Source organism: Chrysochloris asiatica, unplaced genomic scaffold, assembly GCF_000296735.1.
Source record: "Chrysochloris asiatica unplaced genomic scaffold, ChrAsi1.0 scaffold00033, whole genome shotgun sequence".
Classification (NCBI taxonomy): Eukaryota; Metazoa; Chordata; class Mammalia; order Afrosoricida; family Chrysochloridae; genus Chrysochloris; species Chrysochloris asiatica.
The window spans coordinates 2,306,059-2,319,003 of NW_006408551.1; the positions used below are offsets into that span (position 1 = coordinate 2,306,059).

Sequence of the window (12,945 nt, forward strand, 5' to 3'; positions counted from 1 at the left end):
TTCCTCCCTCTCCTCCTCCCGAGCCATGGCAACGGCGTGACGTGGGGATACCGGGGGCTGTGGTAGCAGCGGTCGTGGCTTCAGTTCTAGCCAACCCGACTGTCTGGGCGGGTGCAAGGCGAGAGGAGCCGCAGTCCCACACCGCCCCAGCGCTCGGGGACTCTGAACCCGCCCGGTGGCTGCCTCCTGCTGCTCCTCCTCTGGGGTGAGGAGCGCGCAGCAGGGGTCAGAGCCGACCAGGCAACGCAGAGACACCCATATGGCCTCGGCGGGCGCGCGGCGGCTCCCGGCCGGGACGCGCGCGGCAGCTCAGCGTTGCCGCGGCCTCCCACTCTGCCCGGCCCCGCCCCCGTGCCCTCGGCACCCGCCACGACCAATGAGGTGAGAGGGAGGCTCGGGAGGGAAGGTGGTCGCCCCCGACCCTAAATTGCGTGGCGGAGGTGTCAGCCCTGGGATGCAGGCGCGGTCAAGGGCGGCAGCGATTATGCCTTGGGATCCAATGTAGAACCTTGGAGAATGCTTTTGCAAGTTACACGTGAGGGTAATTCCCAAGGTGGGTGCTCAACCACTTCTTGCTCCTAGGCTGTGACAAGCTCTGCGGGGTCCTGGGGACAGTGATGCCTCATGAGTCCTAGCTTTCAGTAGTCCACAAAGGCAACAGGCCCTTCGCACGCACCTCGCTCGTCCCCAATCCCTCCCCCTGCCCTGTCCTCAGCCGCCCTCGCCCTTTCGTACTCGTGACTGCCTGGCCAGAGAGGCTGGCGGGCTGCAGCAGGTGCTGAGGATGAAGCTTGACTGGACGACCTTCCTTTGGATGCGCCCCTTTCCCCCTTCACCTGGGAAAGGTTGAAGAATGCAAGTATCGTGAAGTTGCCTCTCTTTTCTTTTCGGCTTTAGGTTTCTGACCTCTTACAGCCTGCTCTTGCCCCGGGCTGCCCAGATCTTGGCGTCTGAGGCTGGCTTACCTCTCAGTCGTTCTTTCATGGGCTTCACTGCCCCCTTCACCAACAAGCGAAAGGCTTACTCAGAGCGTAGGATCATGGGGTAAGCATCTTTCTTTGCCCTGCATCTCTCCCCCACAAATAACCATGCCAGGCTAAAATGTATCTTTTGTTGTTAAATACCGTAGAGTCGGTTCCGACCCATAGCGACTCCGTCCGTATAGGGTTACCAAGGAGCAGCTGGTTAACTTGAACCGCCGACCGTGTGGTTCAAACCGACTTTACAGTCCAGAACATTAACCCACAGCGCCACACCAGGGCTCCAAAATATATCGTTAGTGGGCAAGATTCATCCCAGCTACTCACTCTATCCTTCCAATCGTAACTTCTCCCTTCTTAGTTGCTGTGCTTTTGTTAGGTGAAATGTGACAAGTTGGACTAATCAAAACCCAAATCCCTTGCCATTGACTCATACTTACAGTGACAGAGTAGAACTGCTTCATGGGGTTCCCAAGACTGTAAATCTGGACAGAAGCAGACTGCCACATATTTCTCCAGCAGAGCTGCTGGTGGGTTCAAACCTACCGTTTGGTTAGCAAAGCACTTAAGCATTGCACCACCCTGGTTCCTTAGGGTTGCAGTGTTGGTTCTGCCAACCTTGCAGGTAGTGTCACTGAGTTGTTCCGACCCATAGCCACCGAGAAGTGGGTGGTGAGCTTGGACTGCCAACCTTGTGGTTCAAACTGACTTTGCAGTCCAATGCTTATCCTACAGCGCCACACCAGGGCTACCAAGTTGGGACTCCTGGGTATTATTTCTTTGGTGTTTCAACTTTATGTATGTTGAGCACAATAGCTAACACCAAGAACTTGCTTACGTGTTAGCAGCTGGGTGTTGATTTTTTCATTTAATCTTTTTAACATGACCCAAAGCAGACAGTATTACCTCCAAGGAACCCTGTGATACAAGTGGGTTTAAGTTTTGGGCTGCTAACAGCAATGTGGGTGGTCCAAAAGATTAAGATGAAACTGTGTACTCTGATTAGTTTTGTGAAGCTGGGATCTGAGCCTTGTATGTTCACTGCCTCTGTTCTCCCTAGACGCCCCCCCCCTTTTTAAAATGTTTTATTGTGAATTATATGATAGTTTACATGAGAGAACTTTAGTTTTACATTCATTCCATCATATAACTTCATTTCCATGGTTCCAATCCCCTCCATGCATCATCTTCCTACCAAAGGGGATATCCTAGAAACTGGTCCTCTACACTCCCCCCACACCCCCATCTTCGGCCCAGAGTCCCTCTCCCTCTCTGGATCCAAAGTCCCCAGCCGCTTCATCCCTCCATGTCATCGTCTCTGTCTCCATCTCAAGTAGATGCCTCCCTTTTAAAACATGGAATGCTTCATGAATTTGCATGTCATACTTGTGGAGGGGCTGTGCCAGCTTCTCAGTATCATTCCAATTTTAGTATGTGTGATGAAGTGAGCACCTAGTTCCTCAAAATAGACATAATGAATGCAAAAGCATCAGGTAAATGACAAACTATAATGTGGGTATTTCCAAATTTGCTCTCAGGAAGTCATTCATCCAGGCTTATTTGGGATCTCTAGTTCCTGCAGTCCCTCTAGTACATGGTTTGTCGGGCAAAGAGGAAACTGACCTAGCTGGCAGTTCCTTGATCTCAGTAATTCCCCTTTCTTTAGGTACTCAATGCAGGAGATGTTTGAGGTGGTGTCCAATGTCCAAGAGTATCGTGAGTTTGTTCCCTGGTGTAAGAAGTCTTTGGTGGTATCCAGCCGTAAGGGACACCTGAAAGCCCAATTGGAAGTTGGCTTTCCACCTGTCATGGAACGTTATACCTCAGCGGTTTCTATGGTTAAACCACACATGGTCAAGGTAAGACCTATCTGGGTGAGTTTAACCAACTAGTTTGTGTTCTCTAACTCCTCGTGTGGCACTGTGGGTTAATGCATTGTACTGCAGTCAGTGGTTCAAGCACACCAGCTGCTTCTTGGACACCCTGTAGAGTCCCTATAGTCAGAACCAACTAGACAGCACTTAACAACAGCAACAATATCAGAAGGCATGAGAAATGTTTTTTATTTTTTTGGATCCCTGAGTGGGATAAATGCTTTGTGCTTCTACTAAAGACTGGCACTTCAAACCCATCCAGCTCTGCTTCTGTAAAGATTATAACCAAGAAAACCTCATGGAGCCATCTACTCTGTAACACAGGGGTCACCATGAATTGAAATTGACAAGTGTTTGGCATTTTACTGTTTTGTAAATATACTTAGTCCAGGATTGATCCCACTGTAACATTATTTAACTACCGGGCTGCTGTCCTATTGTAGGCTGTTTGCACTGATGGCAAACTCTTCAACCACTTAGAGACCATTTGGCGATTCAGCCCTGGAATTCCTGCCTACCCTCGAACTTGCACTGTGGACTTTTCGGTGAGTCAGGAACTATGCGAAGGGCTTGGATTGTTTGTGGGAGCAGAACTGAAGTACTGACAGGGCTTATTCTTTAACTAGCACTTAGCATTTCCCAAGTAAGTAACAGCAAATTTTCACAGCTTTGAGTTATCACACTTATATACTCTGTGCTTAGTCCTAAATTGGGGCTCTTGAGGATATCTAAAGAACTTGAGTGGGGAGGGTTTGGAAAAGACATGGAGGAATAGCATCTTTGCATTTGGCTAGGGGTTATCCAACACAATCTTGAAGAGTTTCTATCTTTTGCCCATTCCCAGATTTCCTTTGAATTTCGTTCTCTGCTGCACTCCCAGCTGGCTACCATGTTTTTTGATGAGGTTGTCAAACAGAATGTTGCTGCCTTCGAGCGCCGGGCAGCCACCAAGTTTGGTCCAGAGACAGCCATCCCCCGTGAACTGATGCTCCATGAGGTGCACCAGACTTGAGGCAAAGGACTGTTTCCTGGCCTCTCCTTACCCCTCCCCTACCACTCAATTCTCTTATTTATTTGGTTTAGTTCCTGCTACAGTCTGAGAGAGGAGTCTGTTATTAGTTGCCTTCTCTTACTTCCCCAGAAATTGGGTCTTTAAACTGGCTGGAAACACCAGGGGGAAAGAAAGGAAAAGGCAGGAGGTACAGAAAGGAGATATGCTAGCAAAGATTCAGGCTCATCCTGAGAGCCCCATGTTCCTGCACCCTTCTCACGCTGAATTACAATCAGGACTCTGTGGTTGTCTCTGGCTCTATCATGGTGCCTTAGTGTCTCACCAGGAGAAGACAGCAAACTTTTCAAAGGATTAAATAAGCTGAGCTTTTCCCTTCTCCTCTGGCAGAGGTATTGGGTGGTATATATAATCTTTGCCCTGCCTGAGATTCCACAGACTAAAAGGCAACCTAATCTGTCCCCACAGCTGGAAATCTATGTAAACTTCACTTTACAAGTATTTACATGCTGACTATTGGAGAGCAAGGAGCCATCAGTGTTATAGGGCCAAGGAGGAAAAAAGCACTTAACAGAGTTGGCTTTATACTCTTGGGTTGTACCTTATTCTTGCACTTGACCTGAGTTTTTATAAAATTTCAATAAATAACAAGTGTGAATTTGGCTTTCTTGTATTGTTTCTTAAGGGAATAATGTAGTAGAGCAGAATAAAGTCATGGCTTCCTTCCCTAGGGGAGTGAAGGTAGAGCAAGGCAGCCTCTTGGACATTGTGTCCCTGCTAACTATAGTAGCACATTCTACAAGCCAGGACCTAGGACCTACACCCTTGCCTATTTATAGACATTTCAGAAGGTCAGTTACAGCAGGAACCTCAGGACAGAAGCATTTGGTCTCAGAGCTCCCATGTATCAAATCTCAGGACCACTTCCTGATAGTTTAGGGTTTGTTGTTGTTGTTGTTAAGTGCCGTTGAGTTGATTCTGACCCACAGTGACCCTATATACATAGGGCTTTCTGAGAAGTTGCTTGAACTTGAACTGCTGACCTTGGCGTTCAAACAGACTTTGCAGTCCAGTGCATTAACCCACAGTGCCACACCAAGAGGATGTAAAAGAGTGGCTGTTGCATGAGTATTGGAGCCCTCTAGTGGCTCAGGTCCTCAGCTTGCAAGTCCTGTTCCATTTTGTCCTTTTTACCCAGTGGGCTGGACCAGCGTCTTCAGATTAGTCATGTCAGTACTTGTGTGGTCTCAGGTATAGACCTTGAGGGTTCTGCCTTATGACAAAATTAGGAAGGATGGGGGCTAAAGGTCAAGGACTTTCTAACCTTGAAGGGAAACAAAAATCTACTTTGAAAAATCTGCTGGCCTCTGATTAAGATGAATGCCAACCCACCTAAAGAGCCACTAGTCCAGGTTTTACTAACCAGATTCCTTACCTCATAATAGATTCTTCCAGGTCTTATTTAATAGCAGGTTCAAGAATTGTTAATAAAAACATTTATTTTGCATTTTATACAGAACAACCTGAAGTCTGCAACAGGACAGTTACCCAGGGATTTACAGTGTGTCCATCTCAACAGTGTGTTTCTGGGAATTGGGGAATCCACACAAACACAGGCAGGAGCTGGGAGGGAGGAAGGGGACACAGCAGGAGTGTATTTCAGTCCTTTCTCAAAGAAAAGGTGGAAGAGCATTCTGAGTCACTGAAAACCTGTATAAATGGGGCTTCTAAAACAAATACTGTACTTTGAGCTCTTGGAGAAGAGGCAGGAAAAGGACCTTGATAAATAATTCTTGTGACAGGGATGAGAAGGGAGGCTTACTATTTTTAATTCCCTCAGACCCAGGACCTGATATTCAAAGGGGGTCATGTTCAATCTTGAATAACTCCCCTGGTGCCAGACCATGAAGATAGCATACTGGTCATTCCCAAGTTTCTGTTCTATGCCCCACAGCACAATAAAAGAAAGAAAAAAAAGGTCAGCAAGTAGTGGCTTGTGTTCCGTGGAAGTTAAAAGCTTAGTTTACATTAAGCACTGATAAAGTGAAATGACTAGGAAAGACCACGGAGATCAGACAGTGGTGTATACAATCTGTTGAAAGGGTTCCTAGTAGGGACCAAGAGGGGAAAGCCCAGAGCATTTTTAGCCTGAGGCACAGCAGGAATAGAGAAGTCTGAAAGGAGGTGGGTACTCAATAATGGGGAACAGAACACCCATAACTTAACAGGACAATTTTAAAAAGGGAAATACAATCCAACATTGGGTGCCAGTTACAATAAATGCCATGGCCTCCATGCTCACCTAGTAGCATAAAAAATTGCCAAAATATATGTCCAGCTCACCAGCAAGTCTTGCTGGAGTTGTGTGTGCATGGGGAAGGGCAATGGGTTTAGTACAGTTGAGAATCCAACATGATTTCTGTGGAAACACAAGGGCAGAGTCCTGGTTTGCCAGCATACTGAGGGCTGGGCAGAGCAGAACCAAAAGTTTCAAAGTGACTGCAGAGTCTCTAGAACCAGCTTTGATTTGGGGAAAGGGGCCAGATTCCCACTTGAAATGGCAGAAAGCCAAAGTTGAACCATATCACATGCATTAGTACTGGTCATCCAGTTGATGGGCAACTCATACCTGGCAGGGAAAGGGATCTGGTTAGGGGAGAAGAGGTCACTTTTATCTTTTAGTTTTAATTTACATTTAACTTCAAACTTCTTATTCAGTGCCTCAGATACAATTTAATCTGAAATCTTTAAAGGCCCCCTCAAATAAGAGTATACTTTTTTTTTTTTTTAAACGTTTCCTCACTTTCTGGTAGTCATTTTTCCCCCAAGCTCCAGTTTTACCCTGACTTAGAGTCCACAAACTTTATCAGACCATCCGTGCTCATGGACTTGGGTCTCTCTAGAGGGAAGCCTAGGGCTCGGCTCCAGATGAGCTGTGCCAATACTCCCAGTGCTCGTGATACTCCAAACAGGACTGTGTAGTAATTCATCTCTGTCATGCCATAGTACTGGAAGATAAAAGAAAAAAAGGTTTTGTTAAAGGCTCAGAGGGAAGACATGCATGTAAGAAGCCCAGGGTGATAAAAACTTTAGTGATTCATTTTCCCCCTTACTCCAGAGACTTAAGTCTCATAAATCTTAAAGTTCGTAGAAAAATAGAAAAAAAAGATAATGGAATTTTTCCATGGAACTTTATGAAGCCTCCTCATAGAAATGACAATGGGCAAAGCAGAGCGATTAGAATTCTGAAAAGAGAACACCTCTCCATAAGCAACTTTATCCAAAGATTAAGGGTGATGTAAAATAATTCATTTTCTCACTAGTGGGTTCACTGGTGCATGGTACACATTAGAAGGAAAGCACGAAAGGGAGGACTCACCTGGAGCAGCACCCCGCTGTGAGCATCTACGTTGGGCCAAGGGTTCTTGGCCTTCCCCTGCTCTAAGAGGACATTGGGCACAATCTTATACAGCTGAGCAACCAGCTTGAACATGGGATCATTAGGCAGGTGTTTCAGAGCAAACTCTCGCTGGCAGGTATATCGTGGATCAGTCTTCCTCAGTACTGCATGACCATAGCCTGGGACAACCTGCACAAAGTGAGAGAAAAAAGCCAGTTGGTATTTAACAATTTTTACATGTACAAGTCTGTGACAATGATTACATTCTTCAATTGTGCAACCATTCTCACCCTCCTTTTCCAAGTTATTCCTCCCCAGTGGGGTAACCATTGGGCTACTAACTGCAAGGTCATTGTTTTAAACACACTAGTACCTCCATAAGAGAAAGATGAGACTGTCTCAGAAACCTTATATAGGATGGCTATGAGTTGGATCCCAATGGCAGTGGGTTTAAGTAATGTAACATAAAGCTTATAAGATTCTTGTATTTTTTGCTGTTAATGTCCCTGAGGTGGTTCTGACTCAGAGCGACCCTGTTTAGGGTTTCCAAGCCTTTAAATCTCGGGAGCAGAAAGCCTCAGCTTTCTCCCATGGAGTGCAGACATTGTGATTCACAGTCCAGTACTTATCATATGGAGCTACTGTGCTCCTGAGCTTTGTAAGTAACCAGGTAGAAATTCTTGATCTATCTTTCCTAAAATTCTCCAGAGTTGACGAACGTATATGGGCTCTTTTCTAGTTGCTCTGCTTACCCGTCCTGAGTTTAGTGTGTTCCAGATATAGTCTCGTAACTTTTCATCTGACACATCTTTACCAACTTCCTTCTGTAGCTGTGTCAGCCAGACAAGAACTTCCTATGCATAAAGTTTGAAGAATAAGGGAGTATGAGTATGTCAGGAGAAAATGCCAAGGTCAAAATAAAGCATGGGAATAAGAAAAATATAAAGTGGAAAAGTCTTACCTGATTTGCTAATCCATGCAGGGGCCCGGCTAGCCCGTTCATGGCAGCTGCAAAGGACAAATACGGGTCTGATAGGGCACTGCCCACCAAATGACTGGTATGGGCACTTACATTGCCACCCTCATGGTCACTGTGGGAGGAAAGAAAGGGCAGATTATGGAACCACAGACCTTGCTATTACCTTGTCAGACACAAGCCTAGTTCTGGATGGATATCAGCCTATACCAGTCAGTTCTAAATAAGCTCTTTTGAGAGATGAACTAACTCCACTGTTAGCTTTCCTTCACTAACCCTCAGAACTGGAGAGGTTATTGGTTGATAATGCCTACATGTCAATCTCCCTGATTCCCACCTTAGCTTTTAATAGCAATGGCCAGAAGAGGGAGCTCCTGGAAAGCAAATTGTTAAGTGCTGCCGAGTTGGTTCTGACTCATAAGGACTCTGTACAGAGTTTCCAAGGAGTGGCTGGTGGGTTTGAACCACCAACCGTGTGGTTACCAATCCAGTTCTTATCCTATAGTACTACACCAGAACTGGAAAGCTATAGGGACAACCTAATGTGAGCAGCCAATATGTTCTCCTAGGTAGAAGCACCATCTAGTTCTCAGCATGGTTATGGCAATTTCTCTAGACCTACTGACTTTGGTGTGGCTGCAGAATAATGTACTGGACAGCAAAGTCAGTTTGAGCTGCAAGGTTGGCAAGTTCAAACTCACCAGCCTCTCCTTGGAAACCATATATAGAGGTGCCATGAGTTGGAACTGACTTGCCAGTACTAACAACAACAAGTTGGGAGTCCTGGTGTGATACTGTAGGATAAGCACTGGACCGCAAGGTTAGTTTGAACCGACTTGACAACACTTTACAACAACACTGACCTTCTTTACTAAATCTCTTTCTTGTCTTGTTTCATCATCCTACACCATGTGTTTCCAAGTCCTTGTTACCTACCACTTGTTCCCACAAGATGGGAATGTTAAGTTTTCCTTAAAATTTCCCAGCAACCCAGGTACCTGGTGGCTAGAGTTACTGGGCTAGCTCACCTGTGAATGGTGAGGTACAAGCGCATGAGCTCAGTGAATTGAGCATCAGTATAGCCTAACATGTTGGTGAAATTATGAGACCAATCCAATTTAGTGTCAATGGCCCCAATACTGCTGCCCTCCCGGTAGAGGTTCCGGTAAATCTTTGCTGCAACACAAGGTAGCTTTGCAATCAGATCCATACAGTCTTCGTAAATCAACTGATAGGAGAAAAAGAAGATGGAGAAAAAGATAATTAGCAATGAAGAATTTGGGTAAGGGATACTTTACTTCCATGGGTTGTGCCATTAAGGCTGATGATAGATAATATGCTGAGTGGTATATGTAGTATGTTTTGAAAATACAAAATAATAACCACTTAACCGAAAAACTAGTGTCCCAGGCACAGTGCTAATTCATTGCATATACTGTCTTATATAGAGGAGTCCTGGTGTGGGTTAACAGGTCAGACTGCAAAACCATTTGAACTGCGAGGTAGGAAGTTCAAGCTTACCAGCTGCTCCTTGGAAACCCTATACGGGGTCACAAGGGGTCGGAACCAACTCAACAGCATTTCACAACAACAGTCTTATACAGTGGAGACCTGGTATAGCGCTCGCTGTAAAATAAGCACTGGACCACGAGGTTGGCAGTTAAAATTCACCAACCACTCCTCAGAAACCCTACACAGGGTTGCTATGAGTAGGAACCGACTCGAAGGCATTTAACAACATCTCATACACATTAAAACACTGACTCTACAGAGAACATCCACTCCTTACTAAGTGACTATTTTGCCTGACATTTCAACAACAGTCAAAGAATCTATCTGAATGTTCTACACATTAATGACTTATGTCTAGCAGTAATAACACAATTTGGTAGTAACAAACACTAAGGTGCGAGGCAACAGTAATGCTTGCTGTGATGGTTAAGGTTATGTGTCAACCTACTTGGGTGGCCATGATTCTCAGGTGGTTTGGCAGTCATGAAATATAATTTGGCAGTTACATATTACTGTAATATGAGTCCTGGTGTGGCGCTGTAGGATAAGCACTTGACTGCAAGGTCAGTTTGAATTTAAAGGTCGGCAATTCAAACCCACCAGCTGCTCCTCGGAAACCCTATACAGGGATAGCTATGAGGTGAAACGGACTCAAGGAACAACAACAACATGCTAATGTATTCACCCTTCATTATGCATAATGGCCAAGTCTTTGGAATTTATACATGTTAGTGAAGAGTGGCTGTATATAATGACCTTCATCTTATAGATGAGTGAACTAAGGCACAGAACATTCACTTAAGAAATGCAGATTTTTGAACCCTGATATATTTAATCATATTTTCCATTGTACCATAATAGGAAGAACACCTTCTTTGCTCTCAATGTAATAAAATATTAGGTTTAACAAAGAATTCTGTGTTCTGTCTTCCAAAGAAAATTCAGCATATATACCAAAAGTGGCATTTTATTATTAGAACAAATAATTCCATTTTAAGCACTTACTATCTATACCAGGCTTGCATTATATTTCATCTTTCATTTCACAAATGAGTAAACTGGGAATTGGGCAGATTAAGTAGCATATAAAATCACCCCCTTAGTTAATAAGCATCACCTAGCTTAAACAACTATTAACTCATAGCCACTCTCATTTCATTTATACCCTTACTAACTTTTCCCTTTACCTCCCAATTAATTTTGAACAAACCTGAGACATCACATATTTCAACATGTATCTTTAGAAGATACAAGATTCACATGACAATGATTGTATTTAAGAAACAGTAAATTCTCAGTATCATTAAATATATAGTAAATATTCAAATTTCCCTGATTAAAACGTAATCACCCCTGGGGTTCATTTGTCTGAATCAGATCTGAAATACAGTCCATATATTACAACTGTTGATATGTCTTTGAAGTCTTTTTAAGAAGTTTAAGTTTCTCCTTTTACTTTCCCCTTTATCTTTGCAATGATTTTATGGATATTTGTTCTGTAGAGTTTCCCACAGTTTAGGTTTTTGGTTATAAAACTGTATCATTTAACATTTCCTTCTTGTTGACTGATAGTTAAAGCTAGAGGCTTGAGCAGGCTCAGGCTCAATTTCTTTTTAGCAAGATTACTTCAGGAATGATGGCACTTAACTACAATTCAGGAGCAGGAGGAGTGCAGCGGCTCTATAGGGTAAGCACTGTACTGCAAGCCACAGGTTGGCAGTTTGAACCCACCAGCTGCTTCATAGGACAAAGATAAGGTTTATTGCTTCCACAAGATTTACAACCTTGGAAATGCTATACAGTGTGGCTGTGAGTCAGAATGGACTCTATGGCACTTAACAACAACTTCATTAAGTAGGAATATAATGTCTGGCTGTCTCTTTATGATGCTAATAGCTTGCTTAAATTTATGTGTCTTAGTTTATCTTCTCAAAGGATTTTAAGTTCCTTTAGGGATGAGAACATTCTTTATTGTTATTAAATATATATATATATATATATATATATATATATATATTTGCTTTTATCCACAGTTTCAAGTCCATAGAAAGCATAGAATAAACACATGCTGACTGACATTACGTAGTGCTATTCCATCAAACTAACTGGTCCAAGTGCTCCTGCAAGGAGTCATGAAATTTCAGCAGGTCTGTTGGAACCAAGAACAAAATCTTAACAAGCCTTAATGAGTTAATATCTATGAAGTCCTCTACTATTCAAGTACTTTGGTGAATTTTACCAATGTCACCATGATTCAATGAGTTATGCCAAAATTATGGAGGCACTCGAAGCAAGAAATACTTGTTTATACTAAGTTCTCAGGAGATTAATTAACATATAATCATATTTTCTTGCAGGTCTACATTTCCTAAAAAAGTAGGTTACTTCCAGAGTTTATACCGGATATGCAGTTTTAAGGAACCTGGAATCATTAGCAGAACGCCAAGAACAGAATTCTGAGCTAGGCAAACTGCGACCTGTGGAGTATATCCTTACTTTCAAAATTATTTGGAAGGTACAAATGGACATATCATAGAAAGATCACAAAAAGATTATTTTCAACTTCCACTACTGAAGATGAAGTTTATAAAACAATAAAGCTATCACAGTTTATGACGACGTATGGCACTGTGGGATACTTACTTTGCTTTTTGTAATGGTCAACACTGATAGTCAATAAGAATTTTTTTAAAAATCAAAGAATTTGACAAAAAGTTTCTGATTATTTCTTAAACTGAGACCAAGGTGCTATTTAGACACTGTACCAATTTATTCTTTACCTATAAAGCTTTGGAAGAAAGATGTTAAAATGTCACCATCCTGTCTGTCTGGAATAAAGGTAACAAAATTGTCTGTAATCATTATGATGAGGCACCATTTCAATTCCTAGTAAAATTCTAGTCAAGATCTTTCCATTTAGCTATCAATCATTGTTAAGATTAAGACACACACAAAAAAGAAAGCTAGTATTAATAATGAAAAGCTCTGGAGTCAGGTACACCCAACTTTAAATCTGGTCTCTAGCACCTACTAGCTTTAAAATGGGAATATCAAATAACAAATCCTACGTTACAGGATTGTTTAGGATTAAGTCAGATAATGAACATAAAGCAGGTGCCGCATGACATGTACCTGTGTCTCTTTAAGTGGCTTTTGTAGGTGAGCTGGAACAGGTCCATACAGTTCTCATTTCT

The 12,945-nt window shown here is 43.3% G+C and overlaps 2 protein-coding genes across 3 annotated transcripts in view; one reads left to right on the forward strand and one right to left on the reverse strand.

Moving 5' to 3' along the window:
* The first annotated feature begins 259 nt into the window (after window positions 1-259).
* On the forward strand, window positions 260-3,866 carry COQ10A (coenzyme Q10 homolog A (S. cerevisiae)). 2 transcript variants are annotated; one of them, XM_006859431.1, is made up of 5 exons: window positions 260-381; window positions 898-1,044; window positions 2,647-2,839; window positions 3,298-3,399; window positions 3,699-3,866. In XM_006859431.1, exons 1-5 carry the CDS (start codon window positions 260-262, stop codon window positions 3,864-3,866), a joined length of 732 nt encoding a protein of 243 aa, XP_006859493.1. The 2 variants fall into 2 exon arrangements, with proteins under 2 accessions (XP_006859493.1, XP_006859494.1); XM_006859432.1 differs by lacking the exon at window positions 260-381 and adding an exon at window positions 457-557.
* A 2,758-nt stretch (window positions 3,867-6,624) lies between these two features.
* CS (citrate synthase) overlaps window positions 6,625-12,945 on the reverse strand; it is a 50,401-nt gene continuing 44,080 nt past the window's right edge. Inside the window, exons 7-11 of the mRNA XM_006859433.1 lie at window positions 9,268-9,467; window positions 8,225-8,354; window positions 8,016-8,117; window positions 7,243-7,452; window positions 6,625-6,871 (exon numbers count right to left, since the gene is read on the reverse strand). Of these exons, the coding sequence (XP_006859495.1) occupies window positions 6,701-6,871; window positions 7,243-7,452; window positions 8,016-8,117; window positions 8,225-8,354; window positions 9,268-9,467 (813 nt within the window). The 3' untranslated portion in view covers window positions 6,625-6,700. The remainder of the gene's footprint in view (window positions 6,872-7,242; window positions 7,453-8,015; window positions 8,118-8,224; window positions 8,355-9,267; window positions 9,468-12,945) is intronic.